At 39.8% G+C, this 27,350-nt stretch overlaps 1 protein-coding gene and 1 long non-coding RNA gene across 7 annotated transcripts in view; one reads left to right on the top strand and one right to left on the bottom strand.

Annotated features, from left to right (window-relative positions):
• The first annotated feature begins 488 nt into the window (after nt 1-488).
• LOC119481803 lies at nt 489-8,834 on the top strand. Of its 6 annotated transcripts, none has more exons than XR_005205270.1 (6): nt 489-761; nt 5,498-5,681; nt 6,595-6,679; nt 6,940-7,128; nt 7,235-7,404; nt 8,639-8,834. It is a non-coding gene; the product is annotated as an uncharacterized LOC119481803 (long non-coding RNA). The 6 variants fall into 6 exon arrangements; XR_005205266.1 differs by having other exon boundaries at nt 492-761; nt 5,485-5,681; nt 6,940-7,132; XR_005205265.1 differs by having other exon boundaries at nt 499-761; nt 6,940-7,132.
• LOC119481778 (low affinity immunoglobulin gamma Fc region receptor II-like) overlaps nt 1,084-27,350 on the bottom strand; it is a 32,739-nt gene continuing 6,472 nt past the window's right edge. The window contains exons 3-8 of the mRNA XM_037758994.1: nt 8,951-9,211; nt 8,630-8,869; nt 7,229-7,414; nt 6,912-7,001; nt 5,546-5,644; nt 1,084-2,644 (exon numbers count right to left, since the gene is read on the bottom strand). Of these exons, the coding sequence (XP_037614922.1) occupies nt 2,601-2,644; nt 5,546-5,644; nt 6,912-7,001; nt 7,229-7,414; nt 8,630-8,869; nt 8,951-9,211 (920 nt within the window). The 3' untranslated portion in view covers nt 1,084-2,600. The remainder of the gene's footprint in view (nt 2,645-5,545; nt 5,645-6,911; nt 7,002-7,228; nt 7,415-8,629; nt 8,870-8,950; nt 9,212-27,350) is intronic.

The raw sequence follows: 27,350 nt of genomic DNA, 5'->3' as shown, positions 1-27,350 counted from the left end.
CTTGGGCGCTCCCCACATCATCAGCCGTGCTGCTCATCCCACAAATTCATGATCCTTACAAGTTGGACATCATTGTGAAGGTAAATAAACAGGCTTTCCAGCCATGTAGAATACAATGACCATTAGCATTGTAACAACAGAGAAATAATCCACCAAACACAAGTTTCTGAACTTTGTTTTTCCAGTTTATATACTCTATATATATATATATGTATATATACATACATATATATATATATATATATACAGCTCAACACTGACTCAACATCTGTCATGTGGTTGGAATGCAGTCCAACTTTATTTTATCCCAGAAACACTGAGATAGAACTGATCTGAGGTCTCCTCCCTCTTGTTTTCCTGCAGTCTGTCACATATTAATGAACTCAGGTTGATGCCTGCAGTTATATTTCTGTTTACCGTCGTCCAGCTCACTGCTGATTGGTTGGTAGAAAATCCTAATTTTCTTCGTATTCTTATTTAAAAATGTAATAATCTTTTCTTTCTATAATACAAAATATGCGCCACACAGTGGGATCTCTCACTGTTTAACTTCCTGTTTCTGGACTTTATGTGAAAATGTGTAGAACAAAGTGAAGCTGCTCTGCTGCCTGCTGGAGTCTGACTGCACCGACATGATGATTTACTCCTAAAGTGTGATCACCAACAGGTGCATGCTGGTCGTGGCTAACAACATGCTAAATGCCAACACTGTGTGTCCTCCTCTGCAGGTGCAGCGGGCTCACAGAGGGACGTTCAGACAGGTGAGTACAACAACACGTCTCTGTGATGAATGACTTTTTTCTGCTGCTGTGTGTGTTTGTGGCTGCATTGCATTGTGGGAGAGTTTGGTGTGATCTCTGAGCATGCTCAGTCACAGGTTGGGACCCAGGTCGTATCTGAATCCTCATTAACTGACTTGGTTTGAACTGACCAAAGAAGGGTTGGGTCAGATAACCCTGGTCATTGATTGATTGATTGATTGATTGATTGATTGATTGATTGTCAGGTCAGTGATTCAGAGTGTTGCCTTTGAGGACAGGGGAGATGCAGTACAACAGAGCACCACTAGGAGGCGACACTGACTAACTCCTGAAAGCTGTTTTAATGTTGGTAATGAACTCAGTGTCCTACAGCCTTTACACCTTGTGGTTCCACTCATCTGTAACTATACAGAACACAGAACACAGAACACAGAACAATACGGGTTTTAATAAACATGCAGATGTTTGTCAAACTGTTCACTGTCAGGAGAAACATGCAGAGACTTTTAGAATTGCTGCTGCGCTGGTAAATATGCACCGTTATTGTTGTTGTTGTTGTTGTTGTTGACAGGACATACAGTACCCTCGGCTGGGAACCGGCCGTGATCCAGCTGTGTTCCAGCTGGGACTCGACTGGGATCCAGCTGGGATTCGACTGTGAACCGGCTGTGTTCCAGCTGTGTTCCAGCTGTGTTCATACGGACAGGAAACCTGTCCTTTACCTGCAGCCAGCTAGTGATGTCTTCACGTTGTACCTCTGGTCTGTTTCTGAAACGTTTAAACGGCGTCTCAACGTCACAGAATCAAAGCTCCTCCCGCAGACAGACGCTCTGCACCGAAGCTTTCTGAGCGGTGCTTAGTTTCCAGCCGCTGGATGATGTTGATGCCGTTTATAGTCTGCGGTGTGTTTGTTCTCTAGTGATCTGCTCTGTAGAGACGTGTCTCTCGGTTAGCCACAACCAAACCAGAACAAGTCAAATGTTCCGTCTGTCAGCGTAGTGAAACCCACAGAACCACACGAGGAAAACAACCAGCGACACCAACGTGTATTCATCCTGCAGAGCAACCAGCTGACACGAATATACAATATATAAATAACAGTTCATCATTATCATCATCACGTTGAGCATCGTACTGAAACACTTCTGGAGGAACTGCAGCTGCTTCAGTCAGAGTCAACACATCCGGATAAGAACTAAAACAATAAGTGTTCTGGCTTTGACGGGTTCTGGGACCAGTTACAGGCCAGCTGGACTTCACTGGTTGGACTGGTGTTGGACTGGTGTTGGACCGGTGTTGGAGCGGTGTTGGAGCGGTGTTGGACCGGTGTTGGACTGGTGTTGGACCGGTGTTGGACCGGTGTTGGAGTGGTGTTGGACCGGTGTTGGAGTGGTGTTGGACCGGTGTTGGACCGGTGTTGGAGTGGTGTCGGACCGGTGTTGGACTGGTGTCGGACCGGTGTTGGACCGGTGTTGGACCGGTGTTGGACCGGTGTTGGAGCGGTGTAGGACCGGTGTTGGACTGGTGTTGGACCGGTGTTGGACCGGTGTTGGAGTGGTGTTGGACCGGTGTTGGAGTGGTGTTGGACCGGTGTTGGACCGGTGTTGGACCGGTTTTGGACCGGTGTTGGACCGGTGTTGGAGTGGTGTTGGAGTGGTGTTGGACCGGTGTTGGAGTGGTGTTGGACCGGTGTTGGAGTGGTGTTGGACCGGTGTTGGAGTGGTGTTGGACCGGTGTTGGACCGGTGTTGGACCGGTTTTGGACCGGTGTTGGACCGGTGTTGGAGTGGTGTTGGAGTGGTGTTGGACCGGTGTTGGACCGGTGTGAAGGTGTGGAGGTCTACCTCAGTGAAGAGTAGACGACCTCCGGCTCTGGTGGAAACTCTGAACACACAAACAAGTCGAGTCAGATCGCTGCATATCGGAGCTGATTTATCTAAAAGGAAACTAGTACAATAAATACAGTGAAGTAAAAACAAGTACAATATCTGAGTAGATGTAGAAGTATAAAGTATCAGGAAATGAACTGTGTAAAATAAAAGAGGGAAAAATCGTTAATAAAAGGCATTAAAAAAAGATAATAAAGTGTAACATCATTATATATGTTGGAATATGTTATTATTATTATCATTAATAATAATAATAATAATAATAGTCTTGTTATGTGTTTGAACAAACACTAATAAATAATGTCAATGTGTGCTCTCATAGAACCGATTAAATCATAATTGTTTACCGTTAAATTGCAAAGGGAAAATAATGAATTAATGAATGAATTAATTAATTAAATTAAAAATAAATGCAAACTAAATACATCAAAGTTAATAAAAATAAACGAATAAAAAGGTAAATTAAATAGAAGAGTAGATAAAACGGGGAATTAATAAAAAGGTAAAGAAAGAAAGAAAGAAGCCAAATAAAACAGAAATATCCATTTATGACACATTTTATCAATTAATTAATGCCTACATTTATTTTTAATATGATGTTTGGTGCATTTAATGGCATATTCATTTATTTATCGAGTAATTTATTTATTTATTTTTGATTTTGGCAGGTTCTGTCCTCCATTTACTACCAATGTCCATTTAAAAGAATAGAACCTGCCAAAATCAAAAATAAATAAATTGATTAATAAATTACTCAATGAATAAATTAATATGCCATTAAATGCAGCAAAAATAATATTAATAATATTAAAATTAAAACATATTTATTATTGATTTTGGCAGGTTTTGTCCTCCATATACTACCAATATCCATTTAAAGGAAGAGTTCAACTCTTTGGGAAACACTCTTCTTCTCTTCCTGTCTGAGAGCGAGAGGTCTCCTGAGTGTGTTCAGTACGGAGCTGGAGTCCGGATGTGGTTAGCCTAGCTTAGCATAAAGACTGGAAGCGGGGGGAAACAGCTAGCCTGGTTCAAACAAACAAAGAGCAGCTGTACCTCTCGTCCTGTTTGATGTGACGTCTCTGAAGACGACCTGTCCATAACTGACTACAGCCGACTGCTAGTTAGCACGTACGTACTGCGCGTGCATGAGAGGAAATAACTCTCCACACCAGCAGGCGGCGGTAGATCGAGAACGGCGGATATACAAGCCGTTGTTATGATACGTACATGAAATATGTATTTGTTTTGAGTCTCTTTGAGTAGTTATGAGTCTCTTTGTAGTTGTTGAGTCTCTTTGTAGTAGTTATGAGTCTCTTTGTAGTTGTTATGAATCTCTTTGTAGTAGTTATGAGTCTCTTTGTAGTTGTTATGAGTCTCTTTGTAGTAGTTATGAGTCTCTTTGTAGTAGTTATGAGTCTCTTTATAGTTGTTATGAGTCTCTTTGTAGTAGTTATGAGACTCTTTATAGTTGTTATGAGTCTCTCTGTAGTCGTTATGAGTGTCTCTGTAGTTGTTATGAGTCTTTTGTAGTTATTATGATCCTCTTTGTAGTTGTTGAGTCTCTTTGTAGTCGTTGAGTCTCTTTGTAGTTGTTATGAGTCTCTTTGTAGTTGTTATGAGTCTCTTTGTAGTCGTTGAGTCCCTTTGTAGTTGTTATGAGTCTCTTTGTAGTTGTTATGAGCCTCTTTGTAGTTGTTGAGTCTCTTTGTAGTTGTTATGAGTCTTTTTGTAGTTGTTATGAGTCTCTTTGTAGTTGTTATGAGTCTCTTTGTAGTTGTTATGAGCCTCTTTGTAGTTGTTGAGTCTCTTTTGTAGTTGTTATGAGTCTTTTGTAGTTGTTATGATCCTCTTTGTAGTTGTTGAGTCTCTTTGTAGTCGTTGAGTCTCTTTGTAGTCGTTGAGTCTCTTTGTAGTTGTTATGAGTCTCTTTGTAGTTGTTATGAGCCTCTTTGTAGTTGTTGAGTCTCTTTGTAGTTGTTATGAGTCTTTTTGTAGTTGTTATGAGTCTCTTTGTAGTTGTTATGAGTCTCTTTGTAGTTGTTGAGTGTCTCTGTAGTTGTTATGAGTCTTTTGTAGTTGTTATGATCCTCTGTGTAGTTGTTGAGTCTCTTTGTAGTTGTTAAGAGTCTCTTTGTAGTTGTTGAGTCTCTTTGTAGTAGTTATGAGTCTCTTTGTAGTAGTTATGAGTCTCTTTGTAGTTGTTATGAATCTCTTTGTAGTTGTTATGAGTCTCTTTGTAGTAGTTATGAGTCTCTTTATAGTTGTTATGAGTCTCTTTGTAGTAGTTATGAGTCTCTTTATAGTTGTTATGAGTCTCTTTGTAGTAGTTATGAGACTCTTTATAGTTGTTATGAGTCTCTCTGTAGTCGTTATGAGTGTCTCTGTAGTTGTTATGAGTCTTTTGTAGTTGTTATGATCCTCTTTGTAGTTGTTGAGTCTCTTTGTAGTTGTTGAGTCTCTTTGTAGTCGTTGAGTCTCTTTGTAGTTGTTATGAGTCTCTTTGTAGTTGTTATGAGCCTCTTTGTAGTTGTTATGAGTCTCTTTGTAGTCGTTTTGCGTCTCTTTGTAGTTGTTTTATAGTAAATTGTGCCTCAGATCTTACTTTGAGCTGGGAGATAATCATTATTTGGTATTGTGTGTATCATCTTAAGGTATAACTGTGAAAAGTGTCGTATTCCTTCGTCACCATGAACTCACACTGAAGTTTATTTACTCACTAGAGCACCACATAAGGATTAATCCGCTGCTGAAAATAGTCCCAACTATGTCACTATTTCCTATTGTTAGTTTGATAAGAACTAAACTGAACTGGTCTGTGTTCTTCTCTAACAGATGTTTCTAACAGATGTTCCATGTGTTGGTCTCTGATGGAGACAAAGAGGAGCAGCTGTACCTCTCGTCCTGTTTGATGTGGCGTCTCTGAAGACGACCTGTCCATAACTGACGTCTTCTGGTCTCCTGACTGCTGAGTAGACTACAGCTGGATCACTCTCTGTCAAATAAAATACAGGCAACTTACAGTACTGCAGGTACTACAACTGATACCAGCACTGCTAGTGTTAGTACTGCTAGTGTTAGTACTGCTAGTGTTAGTACTGCTAGTGTATATACTGCTAGTGTTAGTACTGCTAGTACTAACACAGTACAAATAATATTCACATTATTTAAGCTCCTACTACAATCAATAATACTTCTTTTCTGGGAATTTGGTGTGTGAATTTATTTGATTAATTTATGTTTTTTTTATTAATATGTCTTTTATTTGTATTATTATTATTATTATTATTATTAACCACTTGTATGCATTTTTATATTATTTATTATTATTAATAATAATAATAATAATAATAATTCCTTTATGGGAATATATTGTGTGAATTTATTTTATTAATTAATGTATTTTTATGTATCAATATGTCTTTATTATTATTATTTACCACTTTTATGCATTTTTGTTATTTATTATTATTATAATAATTTATAATAATAATAATAATAATAATAATAATTCCTTTCTGGGAATATATTGTGTGAATTGATTGTATTTATTTATTTTTATTTATTAATATTTCTTTATTAGTAGTAGTATTATCATAATTGTTTCTCCTCCCTTATTTTATAATATATTTACAGTTACTATCTGTTATTATATGTACATATTACTTTATTTGTTATGATTTAGGTTTATGTCATTTTTATTAAGGGAACAAAAAAATCCTGATTATTATTATTGTTACTATTATTATTATTATTATTATTATTATTATTATTATTAATAATAATAATAATAATAGTTATTTTCTGATAGTTTTTTACTGTTTTTATTCAATAAACGGATCAATAACGGTGTTTGAGTAAAACACATCCTCTCATTTTAGATATGTGATCAGAATGTACAATAAGATGTATAACTTATTAACATCATCTTTGTTTCATTAACAGTGAGAGATGTGCACGTCAGGACTCGGCCGTGTGTTTCTATCAGGAAGACGAAACTGGACGACCACAGAGCTGTTGAACCCACAGGGTACAAAACAGGAAACGCATGCAGAACACAACACCCATTATCATCGACTAAAATAGACCTCGCTGCAGTCTGAAACTACACGCACTAAAAACACTGACTTTATATTTGAATTACAGGATTCAAAATATCCTCATTTTATAAAAATGCTTGTTTTCCAAAATGTCCTCTCACGTTCTGAAACTCAGGATATAAGATATTTATATAGATATATAATCAATAAAACCATCTTTACCTGTGCTCCGTCTGATTGGCTGTTGTAGGTCACGTGATGTTTTGACATCACTGTATGTGACGTCATCAACTCCAACGTCTACGTCAGCAGCTGAAAGGAACCAGGATGAACAGAACATTTAAATCAGTTTCAATCATAAAACAGAAATGTAAACTTCATCTGCTGAGGAAGATCATGTGATACGATCAAAAGCTCCAGAGCACACTAAACGGACCTTGTAGGTAGAGTTGAAAACTGTAACTTGACACCTTTAAATGTTAATAGGATGTGAAGTTTAAATGTGAACTGCAGCACAGTTGTCTGAGTCTGTGTCTAACCTTTAGGTTTCCTACGGATGCATCGTCTCACCAGTACAACCAGTACAACCAGTACAACCAGTACACAGACAGGTGGAACAGTAAACCACACCAAGGAAGAGGTGGGTGAGGAAGAGGAAGAGTTGGGTGAGGAAGAGGTGGGTGAGGAAGAGGAGGTTGTAGTAGAAGATGTCGTGGTGGGTTTCCCTAAAAATGAACCAAAAATAATTATTAAACTTAAAACTGTTCATAAAGTAATAAGATTAAACCATAAACTGTGTATAAAGATGGCCGACATGACAGCTCTCCAGAGGTGAAGCCAACACATCAGCATCGCCCCCTGGTGGCCGGCTGCAGTATAGCTCATTAACCCCGCACCCTCCATGTTAGTGGATAGGACATCATGGGCCAAACCAAAAAGTCAAAGTACATTTATCATCTCTTTATAGTCTAGTACTTTCGTGTCTTTGAGGTCGTTTTGAGTATCTTTGTAGTCGTTTTGCATCTCTTTATAGTCCTTTTGTGTCTTTGTAGTCATTTTGTGTGTCTTTTATAGTCTAGTACTTTCGTGTCTTTGAGGTCGTTTTGTCTTTGTAGTCGTTTTGAGTATCTTTGTAGTCGTTTTGTGTCTCTTTGTATTCGTTTTGCATCTCTTTATAGTCCTTTTGTGTCTTTGTAGTTATTTTGTGTGTCTTTCTAGTCGTTTGAGTGTCTTTGTAGTCGTTTCGTGTCTCTTTGCCGGTTTGTGTGTCTTTGTAGTCGTTTTGCGTCTGTTTGTAGGTGTTTGAGTCTCTTTGTAGTCGTTTTGTGTCTCTTTGTAGTTATATGAGTCCCTTTGTAGTTGTTATGAGTCTCTTTGTAGTTGTTGAGTCTCTTTGTAGTTGTTATGAGTCTCTTTGTAGTTGTTGAGTCTCTTTGTAGTTGTTATGAGTTCCTTTGTAGTCGTTATGAGTGTCTTTGTAGTTGTTATGAGTCTCTTTGTAGTTCTTTTGTGTCTCTTTGTAGTTGTTATGAGTCTCTTGGTAGTCGTTATGAGTCTCTTTGTAGTTGTTATGAGTCTCTTTGTAGTTCTTTTGTGTCTCTTTGTAGTCGTTTGAGTTTCTTTGTAGTCGTGTTGAGTGTCTTTGTAGTCGTTTTGTTTCTATTTGTATTCGTTATGAGTCTCTTTGTAGTCGTTTGAGAGACTTTGTAGTTGTTTCAGTCTCTTTGTAGTTGTTTTGTGTCTCTTTGTAGTTGTTTTGTGTCTCTTCGTAGTTGGGTTGAGTCTCTTTGTGGTTGTTTTGAGTCTCTTTGTAGTCGTGTCGAGTCAGTTCACTGTGACATCACTGTTGGCATGGTTACAGGTGCAGGACAGAGGGGACACCTGTTCAGCCAGGTGTTACTCTTTAAGTCAATAAAGGAAAGAATGATTATTTTTCTCACCTGTGACAGTGAGCCAGCTGGGTGGAGACTCATCACTGCTGATGAGACACTTGTAGAGGCCTTCATCAGACCTGGAAACATGGTGGAGGGTCATGTGACCTGCAGGCTCAGTCCTGATGAGGGCGCCATCTTTATAGAAATCAGCTGGGAGGCTGGAGGACGTCTTTGTCCTACAGAGCAGAGTGACGTTATCTCCCTCCATCACAGGGAGGACAGGACTCTGCAGGATCACTGGTCCACCTCAACACAGAGACACACTACAGCATTTCATCCCTTTACACACAGCGTCATCAATACTACAATACTACAGGCTGATCTTACCAGTGACGGTGATGGTGATGGTGTTACTGGTTGCTCCCTCTCTGGACTCACACCAGTAAACTCCACTGTCCCATGCGACCATGTAGCTGATGTTACAGGAGGAACCAGCAGGTTTTCCCCAGCCAGCTCCACACTGAGTCCTGGTTTCATCGGTGGTGTTCCTCCACAGAGTCCATCCAGCAGAGTCGTCCTCCTCACAGCTCAGAGAGACAGACTGTCCTTTAAACATCTGAGAGCTGCTGGGACTCAGAGTCAGACGAGCTGGAGGGAGGAGGAGACAGAGAGATGCAGACAGGACTCGTTGTGTCCACATTCCTCATATTCCTACTTTCTCACTGACTATGTTCACTGCTAAACTTCACTGATCTCTGTGTTTCAGTACTGGAGACAAACTCTTTCTGCTTCTGTGTGTTTTCAAGTTTATCTCTTAAAGTTATGTGTTATTTGTGAATATTGTTTTTCTTTATTTATCTTTTGAACCATTTACTCCATAATCCTCCTGTCATTGAGTCCACTAGCTTCCTCCCGTACGCAACATAAAAAGAAGACGTTTCTTTTACACCATTTCTGAATCACTTGACATTTTGATACGAGCAGTTTTAGCTCTGGCTGTCCAGGCTGTGCAAACTGCAGCCGTTAAAACTGTGTTCATCATTTTATTGTAGAGAAGAAGAATACCGTAGAGGAAGTTTACTGACCTTGGTTTGCTGTGCAGCTCAGCAGGGAGGTCAGGACTGAGGAGAGATGACGTTTCACATTCAATAAGACATCAAAACAGAAAACAACTCTGGTTGTAGAACAACAGCCAGTCGTTAGGTGTCTCTTTCTAGTCGTGTTGAGTCTCTTTGTAATTGTTTTGCGTCTCTTTGTAGTCATGTTGAGTCTCTTTGTAGTTGTTTTGCGTCTCTTTGTAGTCATGTTGAGTCTCTTTGTAGTTGTTTTGTGTCTCTTTGTAGTTGTTTTGCGTCTCTTTGTAGTTGTTTTTCATCTCTCTGTAGTCGTGTTGAGTCTCTTTGTAGTTTTTTTGTATCTACATCAATGAAGTTCGTGCTTTCCTGTCTTAGCTAACATGACGTATTTGATCTCTTGACGCTGTCAGAGTCATTCCCTCTAAAACTCACTGCAGCTCTCTGAACACCAGACATGTTTTAGGACTGATAAAACAAACACACATTTAGTTTAAGACTCACCCAGCAGCTGTAAGTATGATTCCTCCATTTCAACTCTTGGTCATCTGAAATCAGCACCGTGACATCTATCAGTCACACCGAGTAAAGCCCACCTCCTTCCTCTTTGTGTATCTGACACTGTTGTGGTTTTCTGCCACGCAGTTAACAGGAAATATAGTTTTGTGTATTCGTCAGAAAATCTAGAGTAAAAGAAAACTAATGTCCTTTAAACGTCACACCTCCACATGAACCAAATGAGGCTGTGCACCACTGATATCACAATACCAGAAACACTCAGTTCATATTGGGTAAGAAGTGGAGCAAACCAGAGTTCTGTACTACGAAGCAGGATTTGTGGTTATCGAGGTAACTTCAGGGTTAACTCTGGGTTTTCCAAACTACGAAGCTGGTTTACTTCTTACCGGGGTAGATCTCCATGGTAACTGACGCTGGGTAGATCTGGGGTCACACCTGGAGCGAGGTCATACCTGGAGCGGGATCACACCGGGAGCGAGGTTATACCTGGAGCATGGGTACACTTGGAGTCGGGTTTCACCTGGATCTTGATGGTCTCCGGTATTGTGGCTGCATCTGCTGCCGCGTCGGTGCCTGCTTGACACCAACTGCTACCATCATTAATTAACTACGTCTATACGAGGGACTACCAATGCTAACGAGGGATTTCCAACACCTAGTGACAATGTGGCAGCCTGGAGAATAACACTTCTCAATCACTGCCAAAGACATCAAGAGCTCCCAGCAAGATTATCACTCTTTCCATCCACCACTATTGGTTTTGTGTTATCAGTCCTACTTGTATTAGCTATTACAGCTGCTAGACTGCTATTGTGGCTGCTTCTCTATCTCTCTCTCTCTCTCTCTCTCTCTATCTATCTCTCTCTCTCTCTCTCTCTCTATCTATCTATCTATCCCCCCAGCCGGTCTCGGCAGATGGCCGCCCGCCCTGCGCCCGGTTCTGCTCCAGGTCTCTTCCCAGTAATCGGGGAGTTTTTCCTGGCCACAGTGCGCTTGGTGGATCCTGTTGGGTCTCTAAACTCTGGTGTCCGGTCATAGACCTGCTCTATATATAAAGCGTCTTGAGATAACTTCTGTTGTGATTTGACGCTACACAAAAATAAATTGATTTGATTTGATTTGATCACCATGGTAACTGATGCTGAACGGCTAACCTGCTCCAGAGCAGGTTATGTTCCAGAGAAGAGATCAACTCCTATGAAAGCACCGCCTACTGACCAATCAGAGCTCAGTGCGGTGATTATATGATAATATCACACACATATGAAGAAGTTTAAGTCATAATCCAGACTAAAAACAACACAGTTTAAACTGACAGATGCAGGAAGGACAGCTGACTTTATGTTGTGGGTGTTTACCGCTTTGAATTATATTTTTATATTTATTTATTTTTACTTCCTCATGAGTCCGTTTCACACCGTCAGAGAGGAGGAGCAGGTGAAAGGATGTTTAAATACTCATAGACGCCAGATTCTATAAACAGGGTCAAAATAGGTGTAATCCATTCATCTATTACACTCTTTGAAGCTATTTATATTTAGACGACTATATCTGACTTTTGAGTGTTCCGTTAAATTAATAAATCTGTTAATTTACGCATTCACACATCTGGAGTTTTTTCTTTTTCCAGCCAATAGGATTCCAGGATTCTACAGCTTCCACTACATCATGCCTCAGCCCCGCCCCTCTGATGATCCATCCATGGTAGCTGGTAGCTGGTAGCTTCGCTACGGTCCGCTCCGGTTGGCTCTGGTCATGGGCCGGTCCGGTCCGGTCCATGGTCTGCTCCATGGTCCGCTCTGGTCCGCTCCATGGTCCGGTCAATGGTCCGGTCCGCACCATGATCCGCACCATGATCCGCTCCATGGTCCGGTCTGGTCCGGTCCGCTCCATGCTCCGCTCCATGATCCGCTCCATGGTCCGGTCCAGTCCGCTCTGGTCCGCTCCATGGTCTGCTCCATGGTCCGCTCCATGGTCCGCTCTGGTCCGCTTTGGTCCGCTCCATGGTCAGCTCCATGGTCCGTTCCATGGTCCGCTCTGGTCCGCTATGGTCCGCTCCATGGTCCGCTTTGGTCCGCTACATGGTCCGTTCTGGTCCGCTTTGGTCCGCTCCATGGTCAGCTCCATGGTCCGTTCCATGGTCCGCTCTGGTCCGCTATGGTCCGCTCCATGGTCCGCTTTGGTCCGCTACATGGTCCGTTCTGGTCCGCTCCATGATCCGCTTTGGTCCGCTCCGTGGTCCGCTCCGTGGTCCGCTCCATGGTCCGCTCTGGTCCACTTTGGTCCGCTCCATGGTCCGCTCCATGGTCCGCTTTGGTCCGCTCAATGGTCCGTTCCATGGTCCGTTCCATGGTCCGCTTTGGTCCGCTCCATGGTCCGCTCCATGGTCAGCTCCATGGTCCGCTCCATGGTCCGCTCTGGTCCGCATGATCCGCTTTGGTCCGCTCCGTGGTCCGCTCCATGGTCCGCTCTGGTCCACTTTGGTCCGCTCCATGGTCCGCTCTGGTCCACTTTGGTCCGCTCCATGGTCCGCTCTGGTCCACTTTGGTCCGCTCCATGGTCCGCTCTGGTCCCCTTATGTCCGCTCCACGGTCCGCTCCATGGTCCGCTCTGGTCCGCTTTGGTCTGCTCCATGGTCCGCTCTGGTCCGCTTTGGTCTGCTCCATGGTCCGCTCCATGGTCCACTTTGGTCCGCTCCATGGTCCGCTCTGGTCCCCTTAGGTCCGCTCCACGGTCCACTCCATGGTCTGCTCTGGTCCGCTCAGTTTAAAGGGTTAACTAGTAGAGGAGTGTGTCTCAGTAGTTTAAAGGGTTAACTAGTAGAGGAGTGTGTCTCAGTAGTTTAAAGGGTTAACTAGTAGAGGAGAGTGTGTGTGCGTGTGTGTGTGTGTGTGTGTGTGTGTGTGTGTGTTGGTTAGCAGTCAGCTGCTCATGCTCAGTGGAGACGGCTGGTTGACAGACAGCCTGTGAGCCAGTAGAGGGCCATGTTGAGCTGTTGAGTGGTTTTCCTGGTTACAGAATGTTGATCTCAGGACATCACATCTGACACTGTGGTCAGCAACACCGGTGCTCCACAGGGGACTGTACTGACCCCCCTTCTCTTCACCCTTTACACAGCAGACTTCAACTACATCTCTGAATAATGTCACATTCAGAAGTTCGCTGATGACACGGCCATTATGGGGTGTGTTGGGGGTGATCAGGAGGAGGAGTACAGGAGCCTGGTGGGGGACTTTGTCGCCTGGTGTCACTCCAACCACCTGCAGCTCAACACCTCAAAAACCAAAGAGATGGTCATAGACTTCAGGAAGTCTCGACCACCCCCACGACCAGTCCAGATCGATGGGAACGAGGTGGAGGTCGTGGGTACCTACAAGTACCTCTGGCTGCAGCTGGACAACAAACTGGACTGGACAATAAACACTGACCACCTCTACAGGAAGGGCCAAAGCAGACTGGACTTCCTGAGGAGGCTGGGATCATTTAACATCTGCACAAAGCTCCTGCAGATGTTCTACCAATCTGTGGTCGCCAGCGTCCTTTTCTACACTGTGATGTGCTGGGGGGGCAGCACAACTAAGAGGGACACCTCGAGGCTGGACAAGCTGATCAGACGGGCCGGCTCTGTGGTCGGCATTGAGCTGGACTCTCTGGTGACGGTGGCAGAGGAAAGGACAGGTCTACAGGACAGATAATAATGTACTATACTCACTTTTAACAGTCTCTTCTGCACTATATTCACTTCTTTAGTAGTCGTGTATCACAGCTGTTACTCTGCACTATATTCAGTTTCAACAGTTTTCTTCTTCATCTTGTATTTTTATATCTTGCATATTGTTTTGTACTTTGCACTACTAACTTTTTTACTGCCTTTTTACTAACATGTGTTGCACTATGGAACTGTGATGCTGGAAACTTGAATTTCCATCAGGATCAATAAAGTTACTATCTATCAATTTATCTATTTATCTATCTATCTATACACCTGTCAATAAACGAGATTCTGATTCTGATTCAGACAGCCAGCAGGAACAGCCAGCTACAACTAAAACAGTCTGTAATAAATCTTCCTAAATAGTTTTAAATAACCTGAGTTACAGATCACATGTACTCCACAACTTCTCTCTAATAAGCATCTTAATGTTGTTAAAGCTGACTGTGCTGCTCTAACTACAGGATTCAAGGCAGTATACGGAAGTCCACAGAGAGTACACAGTGGAAAAACACTGAGTGAGTTCAGTTCCCTCATGTCCTCATGTAACCCGCCCTGAGCTCCACCCACTCTGCACTCATACATGAAACCACTGACTGCCTTCCAACGGATTCCTGTAAATGCTCAGTAGACTCAGAGACTTGTGACAGAGAGAGAGACAGAGAGAGAGAGATCCAGCAGCAGACCAACATCGTCTCAGCTCTCATGGCTGCTCTCATCATCCTGCTGTTCTTTCTGTCTGGAGCAGCTTCTGGTAAATATGACCTCTCATTATTAACTGATTCATACAGATAGAGATGGAGAACACAGATCTCTGACCTCTGATGTAGAATTATACCATCTTCATTTTGTTTTACATGAAATAGTTCAAATGTATTTAAATGTATTTCCTTCTACAGTTTTGTGTTTGTGATTAATAAGTGATGTATTCAGCTCAGTCAGTTACTCTGAAATATATAAAGAGTGATCAGACACACTGTTTCACACTGTTTAGATTAATGAGCAGTTTAAACAAGACTTCAAGTAGAGTCAGAGAAGAGGAAGGAGGGAGAGAGAGAGAGAGGGAGAGAGAGAGAGAGAGACAGAGAGAGAGACCTAGAGAGAGAGAGAGACAGAGACAGAGACAGAGAGAGAGAGACAGAGAGAGGGGGGGGGGCGTGGTGTGTGCATTGTGCTGTGATTGGCTGAACAACAGACCAGGTTGAAGCAACAGCTGTGCTGAAACTACAGATGTTCTGGTACCATTTTTTCATCCTGATTCTGATGAAGGTGGGAAAATATCCATTCACCTTTTTATCAGGATTCTTTTTAATGATTTTCATATATTTTATATATATATATATATATCGAATTGCAATACTTAAAAATCACAATCGGCACCCAAGTATCGTGATAGTATCAAATCAGGAGATAGGTTAATGGTCCAGTCCTAGATTCTGATACCTGAACTTGCAGTGTTGGACGATACCGAATACGGACTAGTATAATAATAACTTGTGGCGTACAAAAGTAAAACTAAATTATTTCTCTTCTATTGTCATATTCCACTGAAACATCCTGTGTTGAACAATAAAATATTATAAAATATAATGAGTGTTTTCAGTCCAAGATGAGGACAGAGGAGTTTCGTCTCTTCGCTTCTATACTCTTTGCTACCGTTACTCTTTGCTACCGTTACTCTCTCCAACATCACCGCTCTGTTGTTGTTTGCTATCGTCACGTGACAAACTACCTGCAGTCAGTTCTTCTTCTCTGTTTTAAAACAGTCGTAGTCAGTGGCAGACTTACTCCTCCAGGGTGACAGCACAGTGGAGCGGAGAAGAAGAAGAACTGATATCTGGTTAGACAGGTAGATTTTCTTCTGGGTGAATAACTGATGGTATCAGATCGGTGTGTAGCCTGACGTACTCGCTGATACCTGATACTGAATCCTGGGTCGTATCAGAACAACTCTAGCTGAAGCACAAGCAGCATCACATCCCCCCCCCAGCAGAGCACGTGGTGTTGGTTTGTTATTTAGTGTTCTACAGACTGAAGAGACAAACAATGACAGGAATCACTTTTTAATCTGGATATTAATTATTGTTTATTATTGTTTTTCAGACCTACATCTGCAAACAGCACACCCTGGAGAGAATGTCATTCTGAAATGTGACGCTGGCGATGCCTCCATCGATGTTGTAGAGTGGACCAGAGATGACCTGGAGCCAAAGTACGTCTTCTTAGTCATCGATGGATACCCTCACCCAAAAGAACAGCATCCATCCTTTAAGGACAGGGTGGAGCTGGAGGACAGGAAGATGCAGAATGGAGACGCCTCTTTAGTTCTGAAGAATGTGAGAAGTGAAGACAGAGGAACATACAGGTGTCGGGTTAAAACAGGTCGTTCAAGTCGTAGAAAGAGAGCCGTCCTTGACAGTGAGCCAATCAACAGCATCCAGCTGGAGGTTACAGGTGAGTTTGTAGCTGCAGTTTATTCCAGGTTGATCAAACATGAGAAATATAGAAGAGGAACTAGTCAGTGGTTTCCTGACTAATGTGTATTTTGATCCTCAGATTCACAGAAAGGAGACCCCGAGACTGATGACCCAGTGAATGGAGACTTCACTCATGTATACGTTGGACTGGGAGTAGCAGGTCTTCTGCTGTGTTCTGGAATAGTTGGACTTTTTCTTGTCAGGAAATATAAAAAACATCCGGACAAAAGATCAGAATGGTTTGCAGCTGCTGATGAAAAAGCAGCACACCATCAGTTCATCTGATATGTCAGAGACCTCTTTACACCTGACTCAACAACACAGTAATGTTCCCCTGTATGAATCACTACCTTACCGTGGTGGAGGGGTTTGTGTACCTGTTGATCCTGGGAGCTGTGTTGTCTGGAGCTCTGAGCTCCTGGTAGGGTTACCCATGACAAACTGGTCCCAGGGGAGGGTCAGACTAAATGTGATTCAGTTACAATGTCTACCCTTAAAGACCTGATACTGTAACAGCAGAATAGACCCTTTAGTGATGACGTCACGGTGTTAACATCACGCTAACATCGTGAAATAATAACTCTGGATTCAGGTATTAGTGCGTTTTACAACTTTTAGGACTTAATGATTTGAATCAGGACTATTAGAGAGTTCATACTGGAGAGTTGATTCACCTCAAAATAAATGATCCTCTGAGTTACAGTCGTCTCTTTCCCAATGGAAGTCTATGGGAAAAAGTATTTTTGGGCCCGATGGCATCACGTGACGGACACGGACGTTGTAGTACCGCCGTTTGGACACTACGAAAGTTGAGATCAACGACTGGCGCTCTTCCTGGAGGGTTGCTCAAGACAAGCTAGCTAGCTAGCTAATGTTAGCCAGTCATCCTGTCAGTCTTGTTAGGGCCCGAGCACCGACAACGTCGGGCAAGCGAAGGTCCTAATGAAACTGTAGCGTTTATTCGTCTTCTTTTTTTTCTCCGAAATGAATAGCCTTTTCGACGACCTTAGCCATCTCAAAAAGTTGTTAAGCTTGGAATGCTTATCAGATGCGGTGAAAAATGTGATATTTTAAGGGTCTCGGGCTCAGCCGTTGCAAAATGACTCGCTAGCGCCCCCTAGAAAATTGGAAAAATTGAGCCCCTCACTCCGGGTTCACCTACATGTATGAAATTTGGCAGACAGATGTAACATGTGGAGACGCACAAAAAAGCCTCTTGGAGGTGTGCCCAAAACTCAACAGGAAGTCAGCCATGTAGAATTTAATATGCGATTTTCGCCCGTTTTTAGCGTTTTGTAGGCCGTGTACTTTAACGACCTCCTCCTATAGATTTAATCAAATCAACTTGAAATTTGGTCAGGACCATCTTAAGACCTTGAGGATGAAAAGTTATCAAAATGGTGAGTTTTCACTGAACGACCTGACCGTGGCGTGGCGGCCATTTTGAGCCATTCGCCATGAAACAGGAAGTTGTTGTAACTCAACTGTACATAGTCCGATCTGCCCCAAATCTCTCAGGTATGATGGTGGTCCAGTTCTGATGACATGTATATGAAAAAATATACTCATAGCTCCGCCCCAAAACATTAGCCCCGCCCCCTTTTTATAACTTATGAACCGTTTGTCGTAGAGTCTTGCGGGAGGTGTCATATCACTCAGCAGAGAGTGCCTGTTTCATTGGTGAAGGTTATCCCCGCCCCCTACACATTAGCCACGCCCCCTTTCATAACTCGTGAACCGTTTGTCGTAGAGTCTCGTGGCAGGCGTTGTGGCGCTCGTCCGAGTTTCGCTTTCACCGTGCCCGGCCGTGTCAGTCGGCGTCCGGCCAGTACCCCCGACGCGCAAGGAGGGGCGAGGGCCCGTTCATCGCTGCTCGCAGCTTTAATTTTATTTGAAATGTCCGTACCCATGAAATAATCCGGTGTAAAGAGGTCTTAATCTCGTACTTTTATTTCCTGCTGGGTCATATAAAGGCTTCTGCTTGGGTTTACATTAATGTCCAGCTAATTATATAAAAGCAGCTGATGCAGAACGTCTCAGAGGAACCTGGAGGACAGGTTGATGTCCCGTCACGGAATAAGAGATTAAACTGTATAATTATTATCTACAAAGTAGATTTACATGATAAGTACAGAAAGGAATGTTCAGTGAACTAAAGAACCTTTGATTGGACTGGGAGATTTGATAATGAACAGCAGTTTATCATTTTTAAAAATTTTAATCAGTGGATGAAATAATAATGAATCTGTAAAATGATGGAAGCTAATAATCAACTACTCTGAACTCTTTAATATTGTACAGGTGCTGTGATATTATTATTGTTATTGATATTATTATTATGTGCTAAAAGCTCTGCCACTGCAACAACTCAGTTTGTTTTTCACTCAAAGTGTATTTTGGGATAAAAATAAATACTTCTCAAGAGAGATTCTCAAGTTGTGCTCTTTTTATATATTCATTGTTTTTATTAATATTGTATTCACGATGCATATTGTGTTCTTTGTACGCAGCTATAGCAGCTCATGCTAACAGACCACAACCCAAAATATTCAGATTCATCAGAATTCATCTGGAAATATAAGAATACTGCCAAAATCAATAAATAAATGTCTCAATAAATTAATAAATATTTCATTAAATGTAGCAAAAATAATATTAAAAATAAATGTAGCCATTAATTAATTGATATTTGTTTTAATTTGCTTCTATATTTATTTAGATTTTATTAATTTCCTTATTTATTTACTCTTCTGTTTAATTTTCCCTTTTATTTATTGGTGTATTTATTTTTATCAATTTTTAAATTTATTTATTTTTGTATTTATTTTTAAATGTGTGTTTTTACTTATGTATTTTAATTTGCTTTTGAATATATTCATCTTTGTATCAGTTCCCTTATTTATTTACTCTTCTGTTTAATTTTCCATTTTATTTATTTATGTATTCATTATTACTATTTAAAAAAAAAAAAATTCTGTGTTCATTTTTTATTTATTTTACATTTATTTTTAAATATGTGTATTTATTTATGTATTTATGCAGTTATTTATTTCTGTATTCTTTTCTTTATACATTCATTTGCACATTTCTTTTTACATTTGTTGCAGAAAATACATAAATGCATAAATACATACATACATTTAAAAAAATTAAAATGAATAGACATAAATACATAAATAAATAAAAGGGAACATTAAACAGAAGAGTAAATAAAAAAAGGGAATTAACACAAAGATAGATAAATAAATAAGGAGGCAACTTTTAAACAGAAATATCAATTTATGTCACATTTTATCAATTAATTAATTAATGGCCACATTAATTTTTTATATTATTTTTGCTGCATTTAATGACATATTTATTGAATTAATTTATTTTTGGCAGCTCTCGTCCTCCATACAGTGGAGCTCTGAGTATATATTTTATCATGTGTGTCTATTGTCTGTGTGTGTAAAATGTCTTTTTACTGTAAACCAAGTCTACCAACAGGTACACATACAGGAACCTGAACCTGAAGCTGCCACGGTAACCGGCGCTCGGCGCTCCAAACGACCTTCAGATGCCAGTCTGCTGAGTGATTGTGAGTTATGAACCAAAATGTGTTTACATGATTTATAGGATTCAGCTGCAGTACGTTTCGTTTCTCTAGAAATGAATGTAACGGGGTGTGACCTGTTGGACCTGTTGATACACGTATGAGAAGAATCCCACAACACACCGGTGTTCCAGGTAACCGCCCAGGTGAGAAACAAACAAAGGACTGAAACACACACAGAGAACTGAAACCCAATCGACCTGAGCCTTTCATTATCACCTCTAAAGGGGTTCTATGTGCAGACCGGCCAACCTAGAGGCCTTAAATAAAGGGAGGATTTCTAACCTGAAGCGGGAGGGGGGGTCTGGTGGTCGTCCCCAGAAAACTAAAAATAACCAAAATAATAAATACACTGCAACAGCATTTAAATGTTATTTATACATTTATATGTTAAACTTGTGATTCTGGTGGAAAGAAAGTGTCGGAGTCTGAGTTGTGGTCGTTTGTTGCCGTTAGCGGACTCCGTTTCTAACCGACCGTTAGCTATGGTTAAATAAAGAAAATAAAGGCACTCACATAAAGGCCCGGGTTTTTCACAATAAAAGCAGTCTACAGGCTGATTAAAATGATTTATAGGTGTACAAACTTACACACAGTCCCTTTTAAAGCCTTCAGGGAGCTCCCAGTTTTGACTTATTCAACTTTACTTCTGTTAACTTCCTAAACCTAAGTAGGCGGACGTTTTACTGGCGTTACTTTCAGTCCAAAATGGCGGAAGCGTAGCGCTGACGTTGAAATGGAACGAACTTTTGACTTTAACTTCTTAGCGATATACTGTACGTTCTTTGTTATCTCTACCATGACTTGTGTTGGTTTTGTTTTGATGAGAGTGAAGATCATCAGGAGTATAAAGACACGTTAGATTAAAGGGTTTCTGGAGGGGTTGAACCTCAATGCATGCTGGGAAGTATATGCTAATATCAGGGCTGGAGACGAGCTTGATTTATCGGCACAGTTGCAGCTTATAGTTGAAGAGATGATGTTTTAAACAGCTTGAGATTGTTGTTTTATGTGAAAGAAGAGAAGTGTGTTCTCCAGTAGTTTCACATCATTTACGTGTCGACTTCTGAATGAACGTCCTGCTTCTGGAACAGATGATACCGATACAGACTTCATCAAACTGAACCTAGTTTATGTCTGTAACTGTGGAGTGATACCTCCTGTATACCAAAACCAAAAGTATGACTCAAAGGGCCCGTCCCTGTAATCAGAGGTGACTAAATGTCGGGTTATTTAGAGGGCGGAGCAGGGGGTTTCAAATAGTCTAGAGACCACTTTAACTTTGATAAACCTCCCCCACCATCTCAGTCTGAGACAGGAAGTCCTGTCTGTGGGTAGAAACTAGTGTGAGAACACACTGCTTCTCTTTTATTATAGATCACACTGCTTCTCTTTTATTATAGATCACACTGCTTCTCTTTTATTATAGGACACACTGCTTCTCTTTTATTATAGGACACACTGCTTCTCTTTTATTATAGGACACACTGCTTCTCTTTTATTATAGAACACACTGCTTCTCTTTTACTATAGGACACACTGCTTCTCTTTTATTATAGATCACACTGCTTCTCTTTTATTATAGGACACACTGCTTCTCTTTTATTATAGGACACACTGCTTCTGATTAGACTTCTGCTGCGTTCAGACCGAGCAAAGCAAAGTTTCGCCTCGTTTTACTAGTCGGACCGCCGGTATAACCATGGGAGAAATAACCACTGCTGCTGCTCTGTACATGTTGGTGAAGTCCCAGATATGTCAGAAAACATAAGATATTAGGCAACAGAACTACTCATTTAGATAAAAGATGGTGGTTTAGGTTTAAATAACTCCAGAAGTGCTGTAACTTAAGTACGGAAGTTACGTGACAGATAAATCCACGTTGACTTCTGGCCTCACACGGGGCACCATGTTGGTCTCCTGGTGAAAGTCCGGTGTTTTTTCAGGCCCACCCGTCCACTCCGACCTCCTCGCTACGTGGCGTTCACCGCTCTTTATACTATTATATTCTACACTAAAACAGTCCCAGCAGCTTGAGTCATGACTTTGTAGATCAAATGCTCCATTGTGAACAGATCTGGAGACAATGAGCAACCCGACAGAAGGAGTCATTCATCCGACACACACAAAGCAGCTGTGTCCACCAGGCTTTCTATAACCAGTCACACGGCAGCTGCATGTAGACTCCTCCATCAGGCAGCTGTGGGCCGGCGGTTTAGATACTGAACCCTGAAGGCTGAGCCATCAGTGGGTGAGTTACTGTCAGTAATGTGAAGCTCTCTGAGTGGTTGAAAGAGGAGAACTTTATAACTACAGCCCATGACTGTAGGTCGGTCAGGGATTGTCTCCTGAGAGGAGTCTCCTCTTCTAGTTTCAGCTTCAGGACACTCTGATCAGACTGTTCCAGTTCTTCTGGGCGTTGTCGGTGTGAACCGTCTGGAAACTCCATCTCATCTTTTTATTTATTTATCAGTAAACAAGCCGTCTGTTTGTTGTTCCAGTCCAGTTTGTTGTGAACACACGAGGCAGCGTGACAAGGGACTTTTTCCAGTCTTGTGACCTCAGCTGATGTTTGTTTTAATAACATTCTCATGACCTGTTGTCATAGGGAACATTAAACAGAGCAAACACAAAGATAAAAAAAGAAGCCAATTAAAACAGAAATATCAATTTATGTATCTCTCTATACATTCATTTACACATTTAGTTTTACATATTCCCTTTTATTTATATATGTATTTATTTTTATACTTTTTTTTATTTATTTGATATTATTTTTTAATGTATGTCTTTGTTTATGTATTTATGCATTTACATATTTTATTTATTTTCTGCAAGAAAATGTGTAAAGAAAAGAATACAGAAATAAATAAGTGGGGAAATAATGCATACATAAATAAATTTAGAAATAAATAAAAAAAATAATGCAGAAATAAATAAATAATTTTTAAAATTACATAATTAAATAAAAGGGAAAATTAAACAGAAGAGTAAATAAATACAAAGATGAATAAATAAAGAAGCAAATTAAAACAGATATGACAATATATGTATTTTCTTTATGCATTTATTTACACATTTCTTTTTACATATTCCCTTTTATTTATGTATTTATTTTTATTAATTTATTTTTTTGTATTATATATTATTTTTTTAATGTATTTGTTTATTTATTTATTATTTATCTTTTAAATGTAAATAGAATAATACAGAAATAAATACAGGGTGAAATGCAAAGGGGAAATCATGCATAAATAAATAAATACATTTAGAAATAAATGCAAAAATAAATTAATACATTTTAAAATTACATAAATAAATTAAAGTGAAAATTAAACAGATGAGTAAATAAATGAGGGAATTAATACAAGGTGAATAAATAAAGAAGCAAATTAAAACAGATATATCAATTTATGTCACGTTTTATCAATTATTTAATGACTATATTTATTTTTAATATTATTTTTGCTACATATAATAGATATATATAGATATATTTATTAATTTATAGAGTAATTTATTTATTTATTCATTTAATTTTGAGATATAACAATATATGTATTTTCTTTATACATTTATTTACACATTTCTTTTTACATATTCCCTTTTATTTATTAATTTATTTTTATTAATTTATTATTTATTATATATTATTTTTTAAATGTATGTATGTATTTATTTATTTATTTTATAAAATGTAAATAAAAGAATACAGAAATAAATAAGTGGGGAAATGCAAAGGGGAAATTGTGCATAAATAAATAAACAGATGAGTACATAAAGAAGGGAACTAGTACAAAGATAAATAAATAAAGAAGAAAATTAAAACAAATATCAATTTATGTCCCATTTTAACAATTAATTAATGACTACATTTTTAATATTATTTTTGCTGCATTTAATGACATTAATTGAGTTATTTATTTATTTATTCATTTATTTTCATTTTCATTTCTGCAGGTTCTGTCCTCCAACATGATGTCTCTCTGGTGGTGAGAGTGTAACACAAGTTGTTTTGAACATGACATCCTGGAACAGGAACTCGTATCTCTTCCTGCAGGGCGGGGGGAGGGCGGTTGGGTTAGATAAGCCTGTTTACTTTTAATTTTCAAAAGTGCAGTAGGTGGAGTTTGGCTTGCACTTTGAATTGAACTTTGCTTTTACTGTGCAGTTAATGTTTATGACCTCTAACTCTCAACCGACTCTGTGTCTCCTACTCTCTGATAAACTCTGCTGGTTTCTGTCCTCTGACTTCATCAAAAACACGACAGGTTTTATCTTGTAACCTTCCTGATGAGACTGTTTTGAATACCAAATGTGAAGGCAAAGTACTTCTCCTCGAGCTCAGAGCTGAGCGGGAAGTTCCACTACTGACGGTCTGGTTTACAGAAAGTCACGTGATTGTTTTTAACTTCTTGTTAAACCACTCCTCGCTGGCTGTGAGCCGAGGCACACGGAACAATGGAGGATGTAATCAGTAATCTCTCTGCAACGATTCACTGAAAACTAAACTGAAAGCATCTGTTAATGCAGAGGGGGTTTCTCTCTGAGGTATTCTGTAGTTATAGGAGAAAAACTCTGACTCATAAAAGCAGTATTTAGTTTCACCACAAAAAGAAGAAGAGGAAGAAGAGGAAGAGGAAGAAGCAGCAGCAGTCAGGAAACCACAGAGCTGCTTCAGCATCTCATGACTCCAGATGTTATACAGCTGTTTGCTCTCTGCTGCCTCACTCTGTTTTATTCTGTTGATGAGTTTAACATTTAACATCAACTTCTTCTTATGTCAACACGTACTTGGACTCTGACCTCTAATTCAAATTAAAATCAAATAATAGTAATAGTAATAATAATAACTAGTAAACAAGGTGGATCTTTCATAATGAACTCATTTAATTACAGGAATCTTTCTTAAATCGTCAAAGCAGTAGAACCAAAGCTGAAACTTCTGATGCCTAAAAACAACAACTGAAAAAGAAAGACGCCATTGGCCTCACCTGTTAGACCTGTTAGACCTGAGAGGACCCGGATGGAAGCCGGCGCGTCTCCGTGGAGTAATACACCTGCAATAATCCGCTCAGTAATAAGAGAGGAAGTAAACAGAGCCTCAATTAAATGTGATAAAAGTCGGATTACAAACTGGCCGAGCTGCTTTGTCTTCATGCTGGATAGCGTGTATCACGGGTCACTGAGATTCATTACAAACTGTCCTCCTCTGTCTCACCGTCGTGTACTTTACTCTACAGTGAATTGGTGATGTGCTCGTCATTGGTGTGTGTTTATCTACAAAAGCATTCTGGGTATAATTCATTCTTACTTGTCTTCTCTTTTAAAAAGGAAAACTGGAAGTCATAATCTGCGTTCTGTGGACATTTTTGCAATTCGTTGTTCTCAAAGTAGGAACTGCAGTCCAGGTCGTCTGTGTGCAGGTTTTCATGTTAATTCATGTGCTGTCTGCTACTTTTACTATAACTGTGTTGCTGCTATCTTTACCAGGTCTCCCTTTGTAAAAGAGATCTTTGATCTCAACGGGATTAACCTGGTTAAATAAAGGATAATAATACTAGCAGCTCCACGCTGTGTGTCTTTGGGCTCAAACAAGCTGAAGCATGATGCAGCGTTCCTCTGAGAGGGAGGGATCAGTAGTCATGAGATACCAAAGAATCAGACAACTAAGAACCAGTTGTCTGTTCCGTCTCTGTGGTTTTCCCCGTCTGACGCAGTGTCAGATGAGTTGATGATTTTATCCGCCAGTCAGGATAATAATCTATTAACCTATAAACCCAACCAGTAAAGACTGTTTAACTGTCTACATGACATCAGAACTCTAAACGTCCTCATTCTTAATGAAGAGAAGACTGAGATCATTAACGTTTGGACGTCCTGACCTATCTGACGACTCGACTGGTTAAACATCTTGGTGTAATGTTTGACGGCGTCTTCAAATCTGACAAACAAATTAGTAATCAGTTTTTGTAGTTCGGACTCTCAGCCGAGGTGAAGGACTATCTGTCTCTCAGAGACCTGGAGATGCTTTTATTACCTCTCGTTAGACTGCTGGAAGTCTTTTAATAATTCGCTTCTTTACTTATTTTCCTTTGTATTAATTCCCTTATTTAATTACTCTTTATTTATTTATTTTTTATTATTTTTTAAATTTATTTATTTAGCATTTATTTATTTTTTTATCTTATATTTATTTTTAAATATGTGTATTTATTTAAGTATTTATTTCTGCATGATTTTCCCTTATAATTTTTTCCATTTCCCCAAATAAGTATGTTTGGGGAAATAAATAATGAAGTAAATGCAAAGGGAAAACTGTGCAGAAATAAATACACACATTTAACAATAAAAATAAAATAAAAAATAAATGCAAAAATAAATAAATACATTTAAAAATTAATAAAATCAATATATAAATAAATAAAAGGGAACATTGAACAGAAGAGTAAATAAATAAGGGAATTAATACAAAGATAAATAAATAAAGAAGCAAATTAAACTAAAAATATCAGTTTATGTCACATTTTATCAATTAATTACTACGTTTATCTTTAATAATATATTTGCTACATTTAATGACACATTTATTTTAATGTTGGCATTAACCCTGGACACGCTGTGATGTTACAGAGCGTCTGGGTGTGTCTTAGTCTCATGTTTGTCTCTGTGGTTTGAAATCGGTCCATCTTTAAGGGCGCGTCTGTTAACAGAAGAACCTGAAATGTGACGAGACTTGTTTTGCTTCCAGATAAAGTAACATGTTAGAACTGATCTGAAGTTTGATCTCTGTTGTTTACCTGCTGATGAACATCAGACCTGATGGTGAGACTGTTGGTCTGATTAATGAACTCAGTTTGAGTCTTTTGACGTGTTCATGTAGTTATATTTCTGTTTACTGTCGTCCAGCTCACTGCTTTTTACTTTAGTTCCTACTGCAAACCAGGCTAGATTGTTGTTTGCAGACTTCTCATCTGCCTTCAACTCCCTACAGCCCCACCTGCTGGTGCTATCTGGACTGTCCAGAACATCCACTGGCTCACTTGACCTTTGAGAGGAACACAGATATGCTGTGTGAGTGAAGCCAGCAGCGTCTCTTCTGTTTGAGGAAGCCACGTTCCAGGTTGACAAATCCCTGATGACTCTGTTTCATAACTCTTTTATTGAGTCAGTTCACACTTCTGCTTTTATCTGCTGGTATGCAGATAGACCCCGATAAATAAGGAGTGAAATGCAACGGGAAAATCATGCAGAAATAAAGGCACACATTTAAAAATAAATAAATACATTTTAAAATGTATAAAAATAAATACATAAATAAAGAAAAGGAAAATGAAACAGAAGAGTGAATAAAAAAAAAAAAACATAAATAATAATAGGAGTACTCTATTGAACATACTATGTATCAGGA

This window comes from Sebastes umbrosus, chromosome 22, assembly GCF_015220745.1.
Source record: "Sebastes umbrosus isolate fSebUmb1 chromosome 22, fSebUmb1.pri, whole genome shotgun sequence".
Classification (NCBI taxonomy): Eukaryota; Metazoa; Chordata; class Actinopteri; order Perciformes; family Sebastidae; genus Sebastes; species Sebastes umbrosus.
Note: the sequence above shows the minus strand (reverse complement) of the source record. Positions and strands in the feature narration are given on the sequence as shown.